At 40.2% G+C, this 23,108-nt stretch overlaps 1 protein-coding gene and 1 long non-coding RNA gene across 3 annotated transcripts; one reads left to right on the top strand and one right to left on the bottom strand.

Moving 5' to 3' along the window:
- The first annotated feature begins 7 nt into the window (after positions 1-7).
- On the top strand, positions 8-22,994 carry PGM3 (phosphoglucomutase 3). 2 transcript variants are annotated; one of them, XM_008684878.2, is made up of 13 exons: positions 8-72; positions 1,639-1,844; positions 3,948-4,132; positions 6,239-6,306; positions 10,716-10,849; positions 11,772-11,967; positions 14,131-14,288; positions 15,017-15,100; positions 17,337-17,435; positions 18,873-18,986; positions 20,007-20,129; positions 21,232-21,405; positions 22,572-22,994. In XM_008684878.2, exons 2-13 carry the CDS (start codon positions 1,641-1,643, stop codon positions 22,659-22,661), a joined length of 1,629 nt encoding a protein of 542 aa, XP_008683100.1. In that variant the 5' UTR covers positions 8-72; positions 1,639-1,640; the 3' UTR covers positions 22,662-22,994. The 2 variants fall into 2 exon arrangements, with proteins under 2 accessions (XP_008683100.1, XP_008683099.1); XM_008684877.2 differs by having other exon boundaries at positions 49-138.
- Positions 20,257-22,565, bottom strand: LOC103657435. The gene is made up of 2 exons (XR_566852.2): positions 22,393-22,565; positions 20,257-20,534 (listed from the first exon to the last, which is right to left on the bottom strand). It is a non-coding gene; the product is annotated as an uncharacterized LOC103657435 (long non-coding RNA).
- Positions 22,995-23,108: the final 114 nt, after the last annotated feature.

Raw genomic sequence — 23,108 nt, 5'->3', positions numbered from 1 at the left:
TGGCTGGGGGGCGTGGCGATGGGCCGGAAGTCACGCAGAGCCACGTCTGCGGGTTCGGAGACCTTCAGTCAGGTAGGAGGCGCCGCCGCGGGGTAGCTAGTCTTTGAGGTGGAGGTGAGGGGGAATCTCCCGGCGGAGGTGAGTGGGGCCCTCAGGCTTGGCGACGGGAATGGGACTTTCCAGTCCGTAGGGGTTTGGCTGCGGGCAGGCTAGCGGGCAGGCTAGGGGCAGGCTCGCTGACTGACCCACGGACGGCGCGCGGGGCACACCCGCCCCTGCGCCTTCCGAGCGGGCCCGAGGGTCTCACGCTGGGTGTTCTGATCCGCAGACCTGGAGCGGGGGGCGGTGGCTCGGGGTGAGAGCCGGGAAATGTGCGGCCATTTGGGGGCTGGAAGGAAAGCGGAACAAGCAAGCGGTTGATAATTGAATGGAGGGAGGGGGGATGCTCTCAACTTTTTTAGAGTGGTCACCGTTTGGGCTTGTAAGTGCTTTGAATAAAAGCGTTCGCACATTCATTGAACGTAGTTTTAGGACCGAAAACGCTTTGAAAGGTGGAAGCATTTTATCTTTTTTTCTTTTTTAAAAGATGTTCTGGATTTAACAGGACTGGTTTACGCCCTTATGAATAATCATATTACCGAATGGTCAGTTTTTTAACAAAGTGTATTCATGCCTGTGAAAGAGATTTGATCACTTTGGGCCAAACTCAGTTAGCTTGTTGAATACCAGTTTTTTCTGGTTGGACAAAAGAAAACATTTTTCACCATTTCCTTTAACTTTTGTTCATTGATCGAAGCAACGAAGGAAAATGAAGAAAACAAGATAGGACTGCTGCTCCTCTTTGGGCTAATTGGGAATGGGACTGACCCAAGAAGTGATTAAATAGTACATACAGCTGAGGTTGGAAAGCCCACGTTCCACTTAAAATTGGAGTATCCCAGAGAGGAAAGTACTAGTGGGCTAGGGGCCAATTAAAGGTAAAAGGAAGACGTTGTTACTTTGAGAGCTTAGTTTAGAAGGGTGTCCTGATCCTCCCTTACGAAAGTAGAAAAATCCACTGCGAGGTATTTAAGGAGGTCTGGGCAGTCTTGGAGAGGAGGCTGTTGCCCTTTGCTTTTCCTTTGGGCATATGTCTCTGTGGTCTGGGAAGAATAAATTTCCCAGATATTTTGGAAATGTAGTCCCAGTCCATTTGACAGTATGACCTTAGACTCCAGTCTGTCACCAGCTACCCATGTAAATTTAGGTTATTTAACCGCGGCCCAGGCTTAAGTTTTTCCATTTGTGAAATGAGGTAATCTTTGATTGTGTAGTAGTCTATGAATCTATGCGTGGAATCTTCATTTTAGTTGAAAGTGGACCATTTTAAGTTCACCCTGTGTCCAGGAATAGCCCTAGACCCAAAATGAGAGATGAATAGGGGTAATCTGCCTTCTGCCCTTGGAGTGGTTGATACAAGTTGGGCAGGATCTTCTAGGTAATGCCTACCACCAGGACTTATTGTACCATTCTTTTCTTTCTCAAACATTCTTTGTGGGGGTTCAGAACGAGGCAGACCTGAGTTTAGTGTGGCAGTTTTTGAAGTGAATGGTCTTTGAAAGATTTCTTATGCTTGAAAAATATTCCTTAATTTTGTAGACATGGATTTAGATGCTATTACAGAATACTCAGCGTTACATGCCAAGCCCAATGGACTCGTTCTTCAATATGGGACTGCTGGCTTTCGAACGAAAGCAGAACATCTTGATCATGTCATGTTTCGCATGGGATTACTAGCTGTCCTGAGGTCAAAACAGACAAAGTCTACAATAGGAGTCATGGTAACAGCATCACATAATCCTGAGGTAATGTAATGCCTTTAGTGCTCTGATAAAGCAAACCTTTATTTACAAGAACACATCTTAGTGTCTGAGCAGTTTGACCCAAAGTACAAATTCTAACGAGTAGGAATGTGCCTACTCATTATGTGCCTTGGATTTGAAATGGCGTTTTCTTAAAGATTAATTATTTTAGAGAGAGAAAGAGAGTGCATGCAAGGGGAGGGGCAGAGGAAGATAGAGAATCCCAAGCAGACTCATCACTGAGTGAAAAGCCTGACACCAGACTGGATACCACAACCCTGAGACCACACACAGCCCGAGCTGAAATCAAGAGTCAGACACTAACCGACTGAGCTGCCCAGGTGCCCCTGAAATGTCTTTTTCTTGATGAGTGATCATTTAGCTCATGACTGTAGAGGGTGTGGAGAGAATGAAATGAGAGTCATTTCTTGGACTGTGTCCATATTAGAGAAACAACAGAATGTCCTTCCAGGTTAGTTGTATTGAGACAGTATCAGTAACAAAAAGTGTTACTTGTGTTAATTTAGTAGAGATTAGAGAGATTGGAGGCAGGTGGGGGGAAGGGCAAACATTTGAAAAGATTTAGTACATTTTGAAAATTTTTTAGACCAGTTTTCTTTTTTTTAAAAGATTTTATTCATTTGAGAGAGAGAGAGCATGCACAAGCAAGAGCACAAGCAGAGGGAGCAGCAAAGGGAGAGGGAGCAGACTTCCCACTGAGCAGGGAGCCCGATGTAGGGCTCGATCTCAGGACCCTGAGATCATGATCTGAGCCAAAAGCAGCTGCTTCAACGACTGAACCACCCAGGCACCCCCTAGACCGGTTTTCTATAGTTAGGGAGTATGAGGGAGTTGTTTCCTGTTCTGAATGAATAGCCAAACAGGTGGCTCCCAGCATACAAAAGTGAGCTTTGGGCAGGTTATTGATGAGGCCTGATGGTTCTAGTGTTATGACAATTGCATTTTTTTTTTTAAGATTTATTTATTTATTTTAGAGAGAGAGTGCGAGAGCCAGGGAGAGGCAGAGAGAGAGAGGGAGAGAGAATCTCAAGCAGACCCCTTGCTGAGTGCGGAGCCCGATGCTGGGCTTGATCCTGATCCCAGGATCCCAGGACCCTGAGAGCTCCACCTGAGCTGAAACCAAGAGTTGGACCCTCAACCGACTGAGCCACCCAGGCGCCCCCATTTTTTTTTTATCAAAGTATTCTTTTTGACATAGTTTTACTGTTTTATTATGTACGGCCTGTAGCTCACTAATACGTGGTTTGAATAACGTGCCTCTGTTTGGTTGCAAGAGCACGAGACTTTTGCCTTTGTAGCTAAATCAGCCGCAAGTTAAAGCTGTGTAGGTCTGTGAAGGATTATAACCTCCTTTTCCCCCCACACAAGAGGACATTGCTTGTCCAACTTTTAAGTGTGGATCATTATTAATGTGTGAGTGTCTGAATGTCTAAATCACCACAATTAATGACTTGTGGGCTGAAGCCTATATTTATTGCTAGTTCTAGAAGTACTTCTTAAAACAAGACTGAGCTCATTCCTTCAGTTGACATTCACTCTGAACTACACTTTATTTCTTCCCCCAAATTTGAATAGAATTGGGAGTCAATTTTTAGCTCCCCCCACCCCGCCCCCGCTGGTGGATATAGTGGCCAGTATGTTCTTAAAGAGTCCAGAGTCCTAGGAGGATCTCTCAGTGCCCTCATTCTACTCCATTTGTGCCCTGGTCATGTAATTGATGGTGAATGCACAGGTGACAGCCTTTAAAAAAAAAACTAGTAATGACTGGTGGGTTTAAAAGTCATATAGACTTGATGTTTTAATACCAGCACTGACACTTACTAGCTGTATGAACATAAGCAGATTACTTGCTCTGAATCTGTTTTTTTCAAAGTAAGATTGGAATAAAAATAGGATTCTTAGTAAGATTGATGTTTGTTACGAGGATTCATGTAAAACACAGTCCAGTGCCTGGCATTCCATACGGTCACAGGTGAAGCCACTCAGCCATCAATGTCTTTTTTAGGGGGAAACAGCTTGAATTTACTTCCTCAACTCATCCTTGTGAATATGCGCAGATGGCTTATTGTTTGCTTTTCTTTTAAGGAAGACAATGGGGTAAAATTGGTTGATCCTTTGGGTGAAATGTTGGCACCGTCCTGGGAGGAACATGCTACCTGTTTGGCAAATGCTGAGGAACAAGATATGCCAAGAGTGTTGATGGACATCAGTGTGAAAGCAGCCGTGAATCTGCAACAAGATGCCTTCGTAGTGATTGGTAGAGATACCAGGTGACCATCAGAGTTACTGGTGAAAGCAGCTTTGGGAGCTTGACCTAAATGATTGCATTAGTTTAGTACCCATGATAAACTGAAAGAATTAAGTGGAACTGCCCTAAGAGGCTCCTCCACCTACCTGGCCTTTTTATTTTTAGTAGGGTGTAGGAGCTAATCTTCTGCATCTTAGGTTTTGGAGTCCGAACCCCCCAACTCTTAACACTACGTGATTGGATAGGTTACTTAACTTTTGGAGCTTCCATATGCCCATCTATAAAATGTTGATGTTAAAGCCCAGTATAGGGCTTTTGTGAGGATTATGTGAGACAATGTATGCAAAATACCTATTTCTTTTTTTTCTTTAAAATACCTATTTCTTGACCCGAGAGAAGTACTTAACGTACGTCTCCTACCCCTTTACTTCTGTAGATTTACTATTTTCTCCTATAAAGTAAAAACACGATTGTAATTCAGTATTTATAAAGATTTACCTCATAATATGCATATTGTTGGTTCGTATATTTATATCATTTTCCCATATCGGAATTCACTGGAAAACGTTAACAATACGTTATTTCTACATACAGTAGCCCCCCTCCCATCTGCAGGGGATACATTCCAAGACCCCCAGTGGATGCCTGAAACCATGGATAGTATTGAACTCTGTATATACCATGTTTTTCTCTACACATACGTAATTATGATAAAGATTAATTTTTTAAAGATTTTATTTTTTTCTTTTAGAGAGAGAGAGCTCACACGAATGGGGGGAGAGGTAAGGGAGAGGGAGAGAGAGAATCCCAGGCAGACTCTGCACCCAGAGCTAAGCCTGAGGTGGGGCTTGATCTCATGACCCTGAGATCATGACCTGAGCCAAAATCCAGAGTCTGGATGCTTAACAGACTGAGCCACCCAGGTGCCTCTGTGATAAAGATTAATTTGTAAGTTAAGCACAGTAGGAGATCAATAATAAATAATAATAAAGTAGAACAATTGTAACAACATACTATAATAAAAGTTATATAAGTGTAGTCTCTCTCTCTCAAAATATCTTATTGTACTGCCCTCCCCCTTCTCTTTCTTGTGATGATGTGAGATGATAAAATGCCTGTGTGAGAGAGGATGTGAGGTGAATGACGTAAGCGTTGTGACGTAGTGTTAGGCTCCTATTGACCTGATGATATGTCAGAAGGTGGATCATCTGCTTCTGGACTACAGTTGACCTCAGGGAACTGAAACCATGGCCAGCGAAACCATGCACAAGAGGGGACTACCTGCCATATTTGGCAGCTTTTGCCTTCCTTTACAAAAATTTACTGTTGTAACATGTTAGATTAAAAGTGCCCTTTGAAACAGAAGCATTCTCTTTAGTGTAAGATCTCATTTTAGCTGGAGATTCTTTCTAAAGGAAATTCTAGTCATAGCTTTAATGGTGGGACATTAGGACAATGTCTGGTATTTTATCCTTGATGTGTTACCAGAGAGAGACTTCTAAATACCACTGATTATGGATTTATAGGTATCAGAAATAGCCTAGTGACTTATGTTCTGAAACAAATTATTATCCCACAGGATAAGCCATCCAACATGTAATTGCCTCTTACCAATTAACTAGTTTAAATGATAGAGAACATCATTTTCTACAAGGCAGTTATAATCTACTTTATTTTCAGATAGATAATTTGTTCTGACTTTTTCAGATGAAAAACAGGTTCTGTATCCTTGGTGGTTTAATACCCAGTACTGCATTATGCAGAGTGTTTGCATTCAGTATTTATTGCTGAATACATTGCTGAATACATTAGGTAATGTATATGTTGTTACAGTCAAACTTGAAAAGGTTTTTGGGTATGGTGTAATTACTGTATTTTTATATTTGTTTTCTAAATTCATTTAAAAGCCAAACTCCTTCCAAGAAATGTATTGTGAAAGGCTGCTGGGAAATGCTTATACTCTACCTGTATTATTTTTGCAGAGTTTTCAGACTTTACAGGTTTCAGTTCAAGTACAGTGAACCTATTACCCTGAAATTTGTAGCACGTAATTTCTGCATTTCCTTTCAGAATTAGCAACTCTTGGTTTCAGGATGGGATGTGTTATTTTCTTCCTTTTCTTTTGTAGGCCCAGCAGTGAGAAACTTTCACAGTCTGTAATAGATGGTGTGACTGTTTTAGAAGGTCAATTCCATGGTATGTAGCTATCCTGAGTTGTAAATTAATCTTTAAAAAACTTAAAAAAAAAAACACCTTTTAAGAAAGTTGTAAAAGTAGTACCATTTATTTTAGAAAAGTTTGAAAGTACAGATAAAAATTTTTTAAAAATGAACTTCCAGGTACAGGGGTATCTAGGTGGTTCAGTCAGTTAAGCATCAGACTCTTGTTTTCGGCTCAGGTCATGTTCTCATCGGTCCTGGGATAGAACCCCTCACTGGGCTTCATGCCTGAAGATTCTCTCCCTCTGCCCTTCCTCCCAATTGCACATGCACTCGCTCTCTCTCTCCCTCTTTCTCTCTCAAATCTCTAAAAAAAAAAAAAAAAATGAACTTCTAGGTATAAAATACTAGTTTTTTAAATTTAAAAAGTTAAAAATTTTTTCTGGGTGTGCACATTTTGTTTTAGCTATAGGAGATTATATGTAAGAAATACTGATCTTTCCTTTAGTAAGGCCAAATTTCCTGATATAAAAACGTTTGAAGTTACTTGAAGATGTTCATTTTGGAGAGCTTTTGTCAATATCATGTATTCCCAAATAGCTGATCACATGTGGAATCAGCTGTTACCTATCAAATAGTGGTAGAAAATATCTTTGGCCTACTTATAATCTGATTTTAAGTTTTGACAGGTAGTTTTCCCTGTTTTATCAAATGAAGAAAAATTACATGACAGAAAATGGAGACTAGAATCCTCTTCTCAGATTGGTTGTGCCCCTTGTGAATGTAGTGACTCCATTTTGTTTGGAGGTGAATTTCCCTAGTATCACCATAGTTTCTCATTTTAAAGTATCTTCTCTTGACCTTTTTAACCTCCTTTCCAGCTGCTCTGTGCTTTTCCTTCGGAGTTAATTTGGCCTCTTCCAAGAGCTCACCTGGCTTACTTCTCTGCTGTTCTACTTATTATTTAGCCTGCGCAGGCAAAGTCTCCATCCTCGCCCCTTCAGTGAAATGTCTCTCTCAACACTCATCTGAATTCTAATTGCCAAATCCAGTGCTTATTATAAAGTGGGGACTCTTAGCCTGGGGCCCAGGGCTCTCTGGGAAATGTGTGGTTAAGCTGTAGGGACTTGGTTGACCTCTTGATACAGTGTGCAGAGTATTACTACAAGCACACGCACTTTTCTAGGGAGAAGAGTTTTTGCTTTCATCAGATACTCACAGGGTCTGTGACCCAAAAATAACTTTCAGAGTTTATATTTTAAAGTTTTTATTTCAGTTGCTGTCTTGATAGCTCTTCACACTGTGACCTCTTTTCTTTCTTGAAGCTTCTACTTTCTTGAGCACTATTCCTTATTGGTCTTCTGTAGGGCCTTACTCTCTTCATATGGGTGTCCCTTATTTCTCTTTTTCATTCTGCTTGATTTCAGAATGATCTTTACTGTCAAAGCTCCAGCTATGTAGTTTAATTTTTCATTTATTCATCAAATGTTTTTGACTGCCTACTATGTACAACCCTCCAGGGAATCTATTTCATGCCATTCTCAACTTAGAGTAAGAAACTCATATCATGATATGTGTAAGTGTACTTGTGTGTATAACTGACACAGAAGTGTCAATAAATAATACGCACACTGCATGACATGCATTCATCTGTGTTATTTAAAAACAAAATGCAAAAATGCTGGTAGCGTCTCACTAAGTGGATTCCATGACCCTTAACAGGCTCAGGTCTGCAATTTTTAAAGGACTGGTCTGAGTGAGGTCTCCACTTAGGTGGTCTGCCCTTACCCCAGCTTCACCTGGCCTAAGACTATTGTTTATACCATCCTCAGAATGGTTCACCTTTTTAGCACTGTCATTCTAGCTCTAGAACCATCACTTCTCTAATGTTTTAGTCTAGAAAAATTTGAGAGTAATTTTTTTTTTTTTTGACCTTTCCGTCATTTCTCTTTTTAGCTTAGTGTACTTGAGGAAATGAAAGGTTAGTGTAGCCACAGCATAGGGAGAATGGGGGAAGCTAGTAGATAAGGTTGAGGAAGTAAGCACAGGTCATATCATCCCAAGCCTTGTGGGTTGTGGTAAAGATTTGGGTTTTATTTCAAATGCACAGCACATTTCCATTTTAAGTTAGTCACTCTGGCATTTCACTCTAACTTTTGTGTAGAGAGATAGGAAGGTTGTAAGAAAGATAGAGACTGTACAGTACATGCAAGGGTGATGATAGCGAGAGAAGTGGAGAACTTTGAAACTGGTAGTGACTTCAAAGGATTTTGTGATACATGATGAGGCTACCGGTGTGAGGAATGGCTTCTAGGTTTCTGGGTTGACCGGTGGAACAGATGAGTAACTATATAATAGTCATTTTTTATTGAGTAAAAATTTATTGAGTAAATGTTTATTTGCTAATGTTGATACTGGTCACAAAATCCTTTTGTTCGTCCTTGAGTAAGTCTTTTGGAATATTGCTTATACACCTGCATTAAACCAGGTTAAGGGCTGATCCACTCTTTTGAGCTCCTCCCCCACCTTCCATCTGATCCTGGTATCAGAGCCATAGTCGCATTCATAAAATACCATTTCCATTGTACACGTGTAGGGCTCAGTAGTTTAAATGACCTTTTGTAGTCCAAACTCTTGTGCTTGACTTTGAAGACCTCTGATGGATTTAGTTACAGAATATTTATTGGATATTGGTCCATCTCTGCTATTTCTCCTGTTACTTGCTCTTGCTTTTGGTGCTTTTCTTGTGTGGTTTGCTATTTTTGACTATAAGCTGTTTGTTTTTCTTTGGAAATTATTTGTGGGACATTTTTGAGGCTTATGGTGAAGGCCTGTTTCTGTGGCAAAGTTTGGTTATTGCTTTTGCTGCTGGGTGCCTGGGGGTGCTACCTGACTGTGGGTGACAAGTTTCTTTGATGATGGAGTTCTTCTGGACCCTTGTGGTTATGTGATTTGGGCTAGAAATCCAGGGGAGGCCTGTGCTTCTGGTGACAGCTCTTCAGGGATGGGTTAGCTCCTGCTGTTCTTGGTGTCAAGACAAATCTCCTAGGAGTGGGCACTTGGAGCTAATTCACTTCTGACTCACCCTTGCACTGAAGAGTAGTTCTTTGAGGCTTCAGCTTCATGAGGGCCGGGTCTTCTATTGGGTTTCCTTCCCATCTTAGGTCAGCATGGACTTTTTTTTGTACCAAAAGCAGGTTAATTTTTGGTTTAGAGGAGTGCCCCTAAAGCAATACTGGCTTCCCAGAGCTCAAATTTTGAAGTTCCTCTCTTCACAGCGATTTTGGCCTTAGTCCTCTATATTGTTGGCACAGCAGTGCTTCTTTGAAAGAGATTTTTCTTTTATCTAGCATTTTTGGTTGTTTTCAGGAGGAGGATTCATCTGAATTACATAGTTTGCAGTGTTACTGGAAATAAAACTCAATTATTGATTTTCTGTATTGCTCTATTTTTATGTTACCTGTCCATATTAAATGATTATTATTTTTTGTTATCAGTAGTAGTTGTTCATATTTCTTCTGGAATCGAGTATGTGTCCAATGTGTGTTTTTTTCCTAACACTGCCAAACAATTAACTTAATTCTCTGATATTATCTACCTAGTAGTAAGGTCACATCCCACAGGTAAAGGGCTCAGTGCCACATGTCTCCTCCCTCCCCCCATTTCAGAATTCAGTCACCTGGGCTTCTAATAACTCCCTCCTTAGTTTGATTAATTTACTAAAATGCTCACAGAGCTCAGAAAAACATTTTACTTACTAGATAACCAGTTTATGATAAAGGGTAGAACTCAGGAGAAGCCAGCTGGAAGAGTTGCACCAGGCAAGGTACGCAGGAAGGGGCACGGAGCTTCCATGCTCTCTGGACAGCCACGCTCCCCCGTCTGCACACATTACCAACCCAAACCCCGGCCTTCTGGGGTTTTACGGAGGCTGTATTACATAGGCACAATCAATTCAGTGATTGGACGTTGCTATTTGAACACAATCTCTAGCCCTTCTTTTTTCTCTCTGGAGTGGCAAGGGGCCCAGAAATAAGGCAAAGGTTTGAAAGTTCCAACTCTCTAATCACAAGGTTGGTTTCCCTGGCAGCCAGCCCCATCTCAGGATGCTCTGGGAGCTCCTTGTCATCTTCTTAGCGTAGCAAAAGACAATTAATTCCTCTCTCTTACCACTTAGAAATTCTGAGGGTTTAGAAGCCCTGCCAGAAATGGAGACAAGGATCAAATCTCTATTTCCTGTTATAAATCACAACATAACGTGAAGGTCATTTTAATGATTTCAGTGGATATTTACACATAGTTTGGAAGTTAGCGTTTTAGTTTTCTGAGAATTTTTTTTTTTTAAAGAAGATGTGTCACCCTCAAATTCATATGGTATGAATCCATTTAAACTTTTTTTTGCTTATTAAGAAATGTGACAAGTTGCCTTTTATATTTCTCTGGCAGATTATGGCTTGGTGACAACGCCGCAGCTGCACTACATGGTGTGCTGTCGAAATACCAGTGGCCGGTACGGAAAGGCAACCATTGAAGGTTACTATGAGAAACTCTCTAGGGCCTTTCTAGAGCTCACCAACCAGGTGAGAATCTCTTGAACGTGGTTAGAGTTTAAGCAAATGAGTAAAATAACATCAGTTGAATAAGGTATCTTAATTAGTTTGTCACTCCTTCTTCTTTTTCCAAAAATGTGGTGTGTTTCCTTTTTCTTTCTAGGGCTTCACAAGGTTTGACCCTTGTATCCTGCTGAATGTCTGTTGGCATTTACTTGACAAGGCACATGGTACATCCTGAGATCATTGGGAGAGAACACATGGGGTTCTTGTGGTTTCATAAATATACATTCAGATGAATTTTCTCATAGGGTTAATGTTAGGTGCTGTTGGCATCATACTTGAGGTGTCTACTGCTGAGAAAGATTTTCTCCTGGGTAGATTAGCTTCTTAAACCTGGTTGAGATTTGGGGGGTATACTTAATTTGATCAGCAAATACTGAGTGCATGTTGTTAACCAAAACAAAGCCCTTGTTCTCATAGAATTTATATTCTGATGTGAGGATAGGCCAGAGAGGAGATTGACAAGGAAAAACCCAGACATGCCCAGTGGTGTTATCTGCTGTGAAGAGAATGACAGGCATCATTCTGCTCATCCGTCTGTATACTCATGCCCACATTTGAATGCCTGTCACGTAATATAGACTGTAGTATTATTTTGAAGGGACCCTGCTTAATTGAGGCTAAATTCTGACAAAGCTCCATTTCCATAAGTTATTTAATCAGTGAAACTGTTCTAGTCTCATTGTCCAAAAAAAAGTTTTTAAAGGTTTTTAAATTTTATTTTGGTTTTCTACAGTTTTCACCTGAATGTGTGTAGCCTTTGGTTTCCCAGGTTAAAATAGATGAGTTAACTGAAACAACGGAAGATGTTTACATATACCTGTATGTGCTTTATGCTTCACTCTTTTGTAACTTGAAATTTTTCTTCCATGTGTCTTTTCCTTTTAAGGCTTTTTGCAGTGGAGATGACTATAGATCACTTAAGGTTGACTGTGCAAACGGCATAGGGGCTCTGAAGCTGAGAGAAATGGAACCCTACATTTCCCAGGGGCTGTCAGTTCAGCTGTTTAATGATGGGACCAAAGGGAAGCTCAACCATTTGTGTGGGGCTGACTTTGTGAAAAGTCATCAGAAGCCTCCAGAGGGTATGTGGAAAATTTGTTTTTAGAGCTCTTTGAAACCAATCTTCCGACAGAGGTAGCCATGTGAGTTGAGTCATGCAGCTAGTCGAGGCGCTGCTCCTTTAGACATCTGGGCATCTCCTTATTGGTCAGTGCCATCCAAAACATGGTCTACTCTATGCCTGTAAGTCACACGACTCCTCCCGTGTGCAGGAAATCTCTGGGGGTGGGGGGAAGCAAAATCAGAAATTGGTGTTTTAGAGCAGCGGTTCTCAATCTGTAGCATGCATGAGAATCACCTGGAGGGCTTGTTAGCACACAGATTCGTGGGCTCTACTCTAGAGTTTCTGATTCTGTAGGTGTGGGGTAGGATTTAGGCAGGATATGAATTTGCACTTCTATCCAGTGCCCAACCTTTCCTAATGGTGCTGGTCTGGGACCGCACTTTGAGAATCATTGATCTAAAGGACAGCAATAGTAAGTAGCATTTTTCACCTTATCTGAATTAGACACACTATAGAAAGGGAATGCAACTCTGCTTAATTATAATTGTCTGCAAAATCACCATTTTCTACAGTTGGTATATTAGGAGGAAAACTCTTCTATAGATTGTGGCTGTACTAAGAGGAGTTCTATATTTAACTGCATTACAGATACCAAATAGTTAGCAGGTGGGCCATGGTTGGCTTGCAGATGTGTTTTGTTTGGTCTACTGTGTGGGTGTTTTAATTGTTGCCATTTAAAAATTCCATGATTTTACTTAAATACTAGAAACTTTGGCTTCTTTTTACCAAAATCAGAAAATGTCCATTCTCACACGGCAGTAATCAGCTGCCACGGAGTGGCTCCTGTCCACTTCACACACGACCTGCATTCTGCAGAACTCTGCAGACCTCGGCCACATGCCTTTCTCCTGTATGCGATTCTGCCTCACTGTAGTAAGCATTTACATTTTTAATCAACCAGTTTGAACTCCTTTTCATTGAATTGCTTGTTTTGACCTTTATTGACAGTTTGGTTCTGTCCATTCACTAAATATTGAGCTCCTCCTCTCCCTTGCTGTAGGCATTGGTGATGAGGAGAACAAAGGCAAGAGAAATGTAGCTAAAATTAACTCTCCTTACAACTTGTAGCCCATTGATACCGGAGACATGCAGAGTGTGACATAGCTCAAGGAACTCATGGCTGCCTTCATGTTGATGTTTCTTAATAGAGACTAAAAGCAGCCTTATCTTGGTAATAACCAGACCTCCAAGGTTCTGTAAACCTCACTTTCATCATGCAGAAATTCCTTAGAAACTTATCTCTAATCAGCCCCCCCCCCAAACTGAAAAGTATATAATCAGTCACTCCTCACAATCACAGTGCAGCTCTTTCTGGTCGTGGGTCCTGCCCCCTGTTATAATAAAAGCACCTTTTTGTACTTTAAAATGTCTCAAGAATTCTTTCTTGACTGTTGCACTTGGCAGCCCCACATCACAGAGCTACAGTATGAACAAAATCATAGGCCCTCCCACTTTCCTGAAGTTTGTGTTACGCCCTATAGTCAACCTTATATTCATATTCCTCATGGAAGTCTCATGTTGGATTTGTCCACCTGCTCCTGTCATGGCTAAGGAACCGCAGAATTTTCTAGTAAGTTTGACATGACAGTTGCTGAGGTTTTGAGAACTATGCAAATTACACAAACCATATTTCTCAGGTTATAATTCTTTACTCTTACCAGTGCTTCTTGTTACTGATGGTATGAACAAATAAAAATCACTCTATTAGAATTACTCAGGACATACCTCATCTATTGCTGATTATTTTTTACATGTAAAGGGCATCGTAGTACTAGGTCAGTTGCATTCACAGCTTTCAAAAAACTGTATGGGAACCTGTCTTGCCAAACCAACTGGCTTATAAAACAGAATTTTATTTTAATATTACATCAAGTTTCAGCATAGAATTCTTTTCCAGTTAGCTCTGAAAGAATTTACCCTGTAAAAACAACCAGTAAACCTTTATACTATTTAAAGATAAAGACATTGGCTTTTATTTGGAAGGATAATTTTAAGTACCAGTTATGATCATACTTTAGTGAAATATTTTTCCCTTGTAACTAACGTAAGAGAAAAAACTTTTTATATGGAGGTTTATTCCCATTTCAATGACTGAAATGCATTTTAAAATTTTGTGTGCTAGGAATGGAAATGAAGGCTAATGAAAGATGCTGTTCCTTTGATGGAGATGCAGACAGAATTGTTTATTACTACCTTGACGTAGATGGTCACTTTCATCTCATAGATGGAGACAAGATAGCAACACTAATTAGCAGTTTCCTTAAAGAGCTCCTGTTGGAGGTATGGTGGGGTGATGACTGCCCTTTAAAACAAGACTAACTGGTGACTAACAGGCATTTGAATGTCTCAGAGGCACAGTTCATATGGAGTTCCTTACCTTTGTGGCCAGAAAATACAAGAAGATACGGTAATTTTAGTCATTTCAACATGGGGCATTTGGAACCTGAAGGTAGTACTCTTTTCTTCCTTATACTGGCAGAGTTTGTGATTTCAAGCTTTATCAAGTTTTGGTTTCTTCATAACTGACACTTTAATGAGAGTTCCATCATCACTCCCAAAGCCTCAGGTTTAAACAAAATCTCATCCTCTGAGAGCTGTATTTACTGTGTTGTAATATGCTTAATAATGTGAGAAAGGTTTATTCTGTTTTGCTCTTTTGGAAATCTTAGGCCAGCTTTATGTATAGAATGTAATGAGAAGTAATTATTATAATTTGGGAAAAGGTATAGTTTGCGAATTCAGTAAATACTTAAAAAAACTAGAGAAAGCAAGAAATCACAAGCTTCTTTAGAAAGGATTCCTTATGGGATTTAAATATGCTCTAAAGTATTTTAGCTTTTTTTCTGGCATTCATGTAAATTTTCATTTTAGGCATTTATTGCATAAACTAAGACACAGCTGATCTGGATAATGATTTGGTCATCCTTTAGACCTCTCATGATATGTTTGCTTTTGTGGTTAGTGTCTTTACTTTTGATGGCCAGGCAATTATCATTGTTTTCATCTAGATTGGAGAAAGTTTGAATATTGGTGTTGTACAAACTGCGTATGCAAATGGAAGTTCAACACGATATCTTGAAGAAGTTATGAAGGTATCGAACCATTTCCCTTTTCTGGTAGCTTCTTAATATATTCTAAGATATTTCTGTGAGGAAAACAATGCCCTTATAAAAGTCAATAGGTCGTAATACATGAAACTGAGCTGTTGTCCATTTAAGGGTAAGTAGAAATCAAAAATAGGAAAAAAATTTGTCCCTGATGTGAAAAGAGAGAGATTCTCCCCCTTCCCTTTTTTTAAGAGCATTTTTAGAAAACTTGTAAATTCTTTCTCTGCCTCCTTTATAATGAATGTAAATCTTTTTGAAGTCTAAGCAAGTTTTATAACTTTAGGGGAGATAGCACCCTTGTCTCCCAGGCTCCTGAGAGTTTCTGTTAGAGCTTGGAGCCAGCCCCTTATCTGCTTGTTATAGAGATATGAGAGATTTTATTACTCTTTTGGTAAGAACTAAACACTGACTGCTACCAGTTACCAGGCACATTTAAGACAAAGCGTGTGACAAATGGCCCTGTGAACTCTTGAGAAGCGGGCCTGTTCAGTAGACATAGGGGCTATTGCTTTGGGGTTTCACAGTGGGGGAGACAGACTGGGCTCAACTCCTAATACAACAAGGAAAAGTGGAGATTCTGTGGCCAAAGAGCAATGGTGGGGGGCGGGGGAGATAGATGAAAAATTACTGAGCAGTCGTCAGGGGTCAGGGAGGATTCTGGCTAAATCTACCTGAACTCCTGAAGGCAGGCTGGGTAATTAGATATTACCTGGAAGATGGTACAGGGTGAGGACTTTGATTCATTGTGGGAGGTCAGAGGTTCTTGCTGAGACTGGACTCTGGGAAACAGCCCACAGACAGGCTCACAGGGAAAGTTTGGTCTGAGGATGGAATCTGTTACTAGTTTTGCATCTAATTTTTCCCCCAACATCCACCAAATGACTGACCCTCCTCTATACCATGTCGCCTGCTCCAAGAGTGAGTTAGAGGGTTCATGGCCAAAATTAGATGATTGCCTCTTTTTCTCACTAGCTAGTGTATTATTTTCCAACTTTTGTCTGTCCCTTTTCAAATTGCTGCATTTTTAGTAGTTTTTATTGCCTTTTCATTCTTTTTTAAGCAAGAATGGCAAAGTCAAATTCTTGTAGAATCTGGAGAGGTGAGGTGAAGAAGTACAGCAGGGGGCTAAAGACTAGGAACAGTGCCCACCAGGCCAACTGCTGTCGCCTTTAGTCAGATTCTTCAAGAGAAGCTGAAAATCTGAATTTTTCTGTGAATCTCCTTTTTAAGTCTGGGCAACTGATGCAAAATTCCAAAGAAATAAGTAAGCAAAATAAAACACATCTGGAGGCTGCTAGTTTGTGACCTGATTAAGTATAAGGTTGTGGTAAATACTTGGCACTCCATCTGGCCCTGTTGCCTGCTGTTCACAGGGATAATTCTCAGTACTTGGGTTATTGTTTTAGTATTTTCTTATGTTCTGTCTTAAAAATTTCTTACAGGTAAGATACTCTGTTTAAGAAACTGAATACACCAGAAACTGTTAATCATCAGCCCATTTTCTTGTGGGTGGATGAAGTATTTTGAGCTCTGGTCTTTCCTGACGTCTTTTAAATCTTAAAGGCCGATCTTACTCCATCTTGATCTCTTCTGCAGTTTTGCCCAGTGTTGCTAGTCCAACCACCATAATTTCTTAATGGAATTAGTCCTAGAAACCTCCTAACCAATCTCTTTTAACCTTCTAAGCCAGGAGATAGTGACCAGTGGTCTGTGGATCAAATTCACTCTGCCACTTATTCATAGTTTTATTGGAATACAGCCATGCTCTTTTGTTTCTGTATTGTCTGTGGTTGCTTTTACACTAGTGGCAGAAGTGAGCCATTGTGACAGAGGATATGGTCTGTAAAGCCTAAAATATTTATCATTTGGCCTTTTGTAATAAAAGCTTGCAGACCCTTACTGTAAGCCATTCACCACACTGTAGCTAACTGAACTTTCTACAGTTTAGATCATGTCACTCCCCCACTTGTAATCTTTCATTATCTTATCAGGGGTGTCTCTCTCTCTCTCTCTCTCTCTGGCTTTTTCTTTGGCTGTGGGCTTCTATAGTGCCTTCTCTCCCCCATACTAACACCACTTTGTATTTTAATTGCTTAATTGTCTTTCTCACTAGCTAGCTCCAGGAGGTTTGTTCGCTGTTGTATCCTTGGGAGAGTAGGTACATAATAAGTATTTACCCATTGAGTAACTGCTGTTATGTTTCTTTAACTATATGTCATAGGTGCCTGTCTATTGTACTAAAACTGGTGTAAAACATTTGCACCACAAGGCTCAAGAGTTTGACATTGGAGTTTATTTTGAAGCAAATGGGCATGGCACGGTAAGTTCTCTTAATCAGCTACAACCAGCTTTATTTAGCTGGACATATTTTAATGATGGGAATTCTGTATCTGGATGGTAATAGGTTATATCCCCCTTTGTTGCAATGATCAGTATGATGGTAGAATAAGATTATTTGGTTAACTTAGTATATTCTTATGTGTTGTGAAATTGGTTTTCTTTAGATTATGATCGTTGAGTATGAAGAGATGATTATTAGTTTCTTAAAAAAATATGCAGTTCTTTTTTTTATAAGCAGATCGTCTGTATATCGTTTAACAGCTTTTCTTTGAACGGGCCATAGGTGGTAAAAGCAAAGTTCAAGAAGGGTTGGAATGCTTGGGAATTAAGTTATGAATAACTAGAAATTAGCATATAAAATTTTAAGGGTGCTTTTTGTAGGTAGAATGTTTAAAAAATTTGAGATATAGCATGTGAACTCGTGCCTTAAAATTCACCATTTTGAACTGTATTATGTGGCTTTCAGTGTATTCATAAGGTTGATTTTTCTTTTTAAACATTTTTATCTCTCACCTCATTTCATAAATGGATTGGAGGTGGCCAACAGAAAAAATGTTATCTATCTAGGTAAGATTATTTTCCTCATTAATTCTGAGCTGGCTTCTAGAGGCCTTGAACGTAAGAAAAATAAGTTCTTAGGAAATGCAATTAAAATATATAACTTCAGTGATCTAATTAATGCAGAGATTGATAAATGATTTTAAAGGGCAGATAGTAAATATTCTAGTCTTTGGGCCATAAGGCCTCTGTTGCTGATGTAGGGTGGGTAAGTGGGTATGGCTGTGTTCTGGCAAAAACTGAACAGAGTGTATTTTAGTTTACCAACAAACATCTATTTCATCAAGTGCTGACTGTAGTATTGAGCCTTGGAAGGCACTAAGATCATGGGCAAAGAATTTTAAAATGACAGGTATCTTGGGGAAAGAAGTGATGTATATAATATCCATGATACCATTTGCCATAATGTGATAAATATGGTGACCACTTTCTTTTACCTAGCTTATATCCTTAAAAATTTTAGGACAAGAAAACTGCACTATTTATGTTGAATTATATATTCTTCTGAATAAAGTGGATACAGATAGGCTTAAAGAATCTGGTTGCATAGAACGGATGCAGCTGGCCGAGGGGCAAACACAATGAACTCATCATGTACATTGCCTCTACCAGGGTGGTATTTTCTTTGTAATCAGCTCTTTAAATTTTGATAACCAGTTTTATAATTCATAAATGAACCCCACCCCAGTAGTATCTTTTGGGTTCTGATTTGATCTTGTTAATTTCATTTATTCTAAGGCCGCCATTATTTTTCCCCTCAGTTTTTCCAGATTCATTGTGACTTTCAGAAGTGGTTTAGCTAGGATGCCTGGGGCATGGATAGTGGATTGTGAGTTTGTGTTTTTTGCTTTCATTACAGGTACTGTTTAGTAAAGCTGCTGAAACAAAGATAAAACAACTAGCAAAAGAATCAGAAGATAAGAAAAAGGAAGCTGCTAAGATGCTTGAAAATGTTATTGACTTGTTTAACCAGGTCAGAACTGGTGGGGGGGGGCAGACTCTTGGTTACTCTTACGTTATTCAGAAGGTAGAATAGTATGCTGTATAAAAACCAATTTTTTTAAAAAAAGATTCTGATTGATAGCTTGAACGGGGGGAAAGGGGAGAGGGAGAAGCAGACTCCCAGGGAGCAGGGAGCCTGATCCCAGCACCCTGAGATCATGACCTGAGCTGAAGTCAGATGCTCAACTGACCGAGCCACCCAGGCACCCCTGAATAAGAAATTAAAGTAGAAAAGTCCTTGCAGCTTCCTTCCCGCAGTGGTGTATGCAGTTGAGATGTACACTGAGATGCGGTGATAGAACATTGATGTGCTTGCCTCCCGCTGCGTTTCGTGATGAAAATTTTCAAGTATAATGAGTTGCTTCCACCTAGAGCCAAGATTCAGCTATTGCGTCTGTATACTGTGTGTGTTGCATCACAGTATAGCAGTGGAAGAGCAAGCAGAGTAGGACCAGGAGAAGCGATGAACTAATACAGGAGTCTCTTGCACATGCGAGGCACTTGACATACCTCATTGTGTAATCCTTGCAATAACACAGGGAGGGGGGTTATTATAATTCCCATTTCATAAGTGAAGAAACAAAGGGCTCAGAGCCACTAAGTGAGGAGTATGGATCCAGCTTCAGGTGGGTCTTATGCCACTTCACCATGCATGATGCCTTCCGTCGTCATGGTGTAATCTCTCCAAAGGGGTCTAGTTATAAAGGAGAATCTGAGTCACAGAACGTTAATGCTGGAACCTTAAAAGTTATCCAGTCTAATTTATAGTGAGGAAGATGAGAGGCAAGTTTCTCAAGAGCTAGTTTCAGTGTTTTTTGTATAACTCATTATAGTCTTCCTTTCCCTTTTTATTTCTCCATCCACTCCAGTTTAATAATCCTTTGTGGGGGCAGGGAGGCAGCACAGGAGACTGTGATTGGTTTTCGAAGACAGAGCGCTCATATCCAAGCTTTACTGGCGTTAGAGTACTTTCCTGCATTGTGTCTTGTAGGCAGCTGGTGATGCTATTTCTGACATGCTGGTGATTGAGGCAATCTTGACTCGGAAGGGTTTGACCGTACAGCAGTGGGATGCTCTTTATACGGATCTCCCAAACAGACAGCTCAAAGTTAAGGTGGGAGCAAGATTTTAAAATTACTTCTTTTCTGAAAATTAACTAAAATGTATTCTCTCCAAAGTATTTCCTTTTTTCATTGTGTATATGTATTGCATAGAAAAAAATGGCATAGCCAATTGTTTGAGAAATAGTCACTTTACAAACTTTAAAGTGATACATATTACTTATAATGAAGATTTTATTACGGAAAATTTAAAGCATTGTGGGGAGATCAGAATAATGAACCTCCCATGTGCTCAGCTTCAACAGATTTCAGCTGTTGTCCTCCACCATTCTCCATATCCCCCAGGTTATTCTGAAGCAATCCTGATAGTCATTTCAAGTGAAAATATTTCCTTTGCATGATTCTGGGTTCATACAGTACTTTCCTGGGGCTAGATGCTGCAAAGCAGGATCTGTGGGCTAGGGAGAGAATTTTTTTTAAAGGCATTTCATATAAATTGTAATTGATGCCTATACAGATTTATGCCAGGTTACACATTCACCAACAGAATTTGTGAAAGACAATTAGAGGTAGTAAAGCCCGAGGTCTCACAAATGGCTACTTGTTCAGATTCGTTTTTGGCATATTTAGGCAGTTTTTATCACGACCCTCTTACATAACAGGTTGCCACTTTCCACTTTATAAAAATACTTTATTTGATCAGTGACTTAAGTCCTACAGTACTTGCCATTATTTTAGTGGTAACTATAAGACTATGGAAATGGTAGCTCTTTTTGCTAGAGAAGCTGTACAACTGAAATTAATAACCCTGATTTTTTCAGAAAAATTGTAGAACTTTTTTTAAATTAGAGTTTGAGCTCGTGAGCGGGTGGAGGGCCACAGGGAGAGAAAGAATCTCAAGCTGACTCCGTTCAGAGTCAGACAGTCAAGCCACTGCCCATGCAGGCGCAGCATCAGATTTTAACGCAGTTGCGTTCTGTGCTTATTCTGGTACCTTACTGACGGTGGTGCACTTGGTGGTACAATAAGCTGAAATGTAGGTCTGTTACTATTAGAATGAAATGGCCACAATCTTTCAGGGGGAATCGTGTTGAAGAGCTCAGGCTTCTGAAAGGAAGTGGAATAAAGTGACAAATATGAAATGTTTGTGCACAGGTTGCAGACAGGCAAGTTATTAGTACCACGGGTGCTGAAAGACAAGTAGTCACACCTCTGGGACTACAGGAGGCAATCAATGACCTGGTGAAGACGTACAAGCTTTCCCGAGCTTTTGTCCGGCCTTCCGGTACGGAAGATATAGTCCGAGTATATGCAGAAGCAGACTCGCAGGTAAGCTGGGGCAGTTCTACTGGAAAATGTAAAGTGAGAGTCCAACTACGTGGGTAGTAGGAGAGAAAAGAAAACTAAGTTTAAGAGCGTTGCAGTCTCACTGATAGTTAATGTCAGAGATTTGTTTATGTGGATTTTTAGGTTCATATTAATACTACAAAATTATTTTCATCAGTAGTTGAACAAAATTAGACCCAGTTTATTTCCCCAAATATTTTTCTTTTGATTTATTCCAGACTTCCTCAAAGTGCCCTATTTCTAGCAATAGCATGAATAACTAATAGAGAGAGACTTGGTTTGCCTTATGTGGCCTAAAGTGGGTTATCCTCCCCCCTCCTTTAAAAACAATCCTGCTGCTTAATGAAAACAACCAACTTTGAGGTCCATGTCTAAATTAACTAGTACCATCAGCCATGCTGATTGAAATTCATCTTTGTCTCTGGACTTTATTTGAGAGAGTGCACAAGTGGGGGGAGGAGAGGGTGAGAAGAAAGCAGACTCCACACGGAGCTGGATGTGGGGCTCGAGCTCATGACCCCGAGGATCATGACCTGAGCCACCTGGGTGCCCCTTTGTCTCTGGACTTCGAATTTCCTTTAAACAGCCTTGCCCTCTGCTCTTCTCCTGATAGGGTGAAGACCTCACGGTCTGGATTTTTAAAATCTGCCCTCTTCACACACTGTCATCTTAAACCGTTGATAAAAGTGTGTGCACAGCGGAGGCAATACAGAGTGGGGTGACCAGGCCCTCAGAAGGAGGCATTTTATAAGGGAGCTGGCAGCTTTTTGGCAGAAGCTTAGGCCATCCCAGAATATAGTGAAAAAAAAAATCCCTGGTGGACAGGGAGAGGCCGTCGGGGACTTTAACAGTCACTTACTCTTAGGCCAGTTGTGGCCTTGCTTCTAAGGAGTAGGTTTTATGGAATTGCTCAAGAGTTTTGGAATGATAGTTAATCAAATTAGATGATAAAATTAGTTAAGGACTCACCTGACTTAAATGGAAAACTCAAATTCTTCTAAGAGTCTTGGAATTTCTTACTGAAAGATGTAAAAAAAGAAAGTATGTTAGTGAGACAAAAATCAAGACGTTTCTTCCCCTTCCCTCAGAGTTGCGAGTTACCTGATAGATGCTCTTTCTCATCTAATCTCCTTTCATGTAATTTGCAGGAAAATGCGGATAGCCTTGCACGTGCAGTGAGCCTGGCAGTATTTCAGCTGGCTGGAGGAGTTGGAGAAATGCCCCAGCCAGGTTTCTGAAGACAATTTTTATGTTCATGAGAAACTGGATTTTTAAAAAGTTTTTACAAAATAGTACTGCCATTGTTGTGACAGGTTCAGACACATTTGTAATCAACATGTTTACAGTGCGTCTTACTAGAGTGCTTCTAGAACGGATTTTCTTAAACACTACCATAGTAATTCTTTAGAAGTAGGTTAAGCCTTATACTTTAGTTTTTAAAAATGAAACTTACTGAATTTCAGTCTCACTAATGTACCTGGGCTTCGCTATGTGATTCAGTCATTAACTTTCTCATACATGCAGGGAAAATTCATCAGGGCTGCTGGAAAATTAAACCTTATTATCAGCTCCTTGGAATGTCTTTTCCATCACTGTTACCTAACCACGCTCGCTGTTTTGCAGAACTCACCACTGTTGATATGAATGGGGAGGGTGGAGAAGACTTGATACAGCCAGTTTTTCCA

The sequence above is a fragment of the Ursus maritimus genome, unplaced genomic scaffold, assembly GCF_017311325.1.
Source record: "Ursus maritimus isolate PB19 unplaced genomic scaffold, ASM1731132v1 scaffold_29, whole genome shotgun sequence".
Lineage (NCBI taxonomy): Eukaryota > Metazoa > Chordata > Mammalia > Carnivora > Ursidae > Ursus > Ursus maritimus.
Note: the sequence above shows the minus strand (reverse complement) of the source record. Positions and strands in the feature narration are given on the sequence as shown.

Excerpts from the sequence above, each read along its gene's own strand:
- PGM3 (XM_008684878.2), top strand. The coding sequence starts at position 1,641 with ATGGATTTAGATGCTATTACAGAATACTCAGCGTTACATGCCAAGCCC. Across the intron at positions 6,307-10,715 it reads TTTAGAAGGTCAATTCCATG|ATTATGGCTTGGTGACAACG; the intron begins GTATGTAGCTAT and ends TTTCTCTGGCAG. Across the intron at positions 11,968-14,130 it reads TCATCAGAAGCCTCCAGAGG|GAATGGAAATGAAGGCTAAT; the intron begins GTATGTGGAAAA and ends TTTGTGTGCTAG.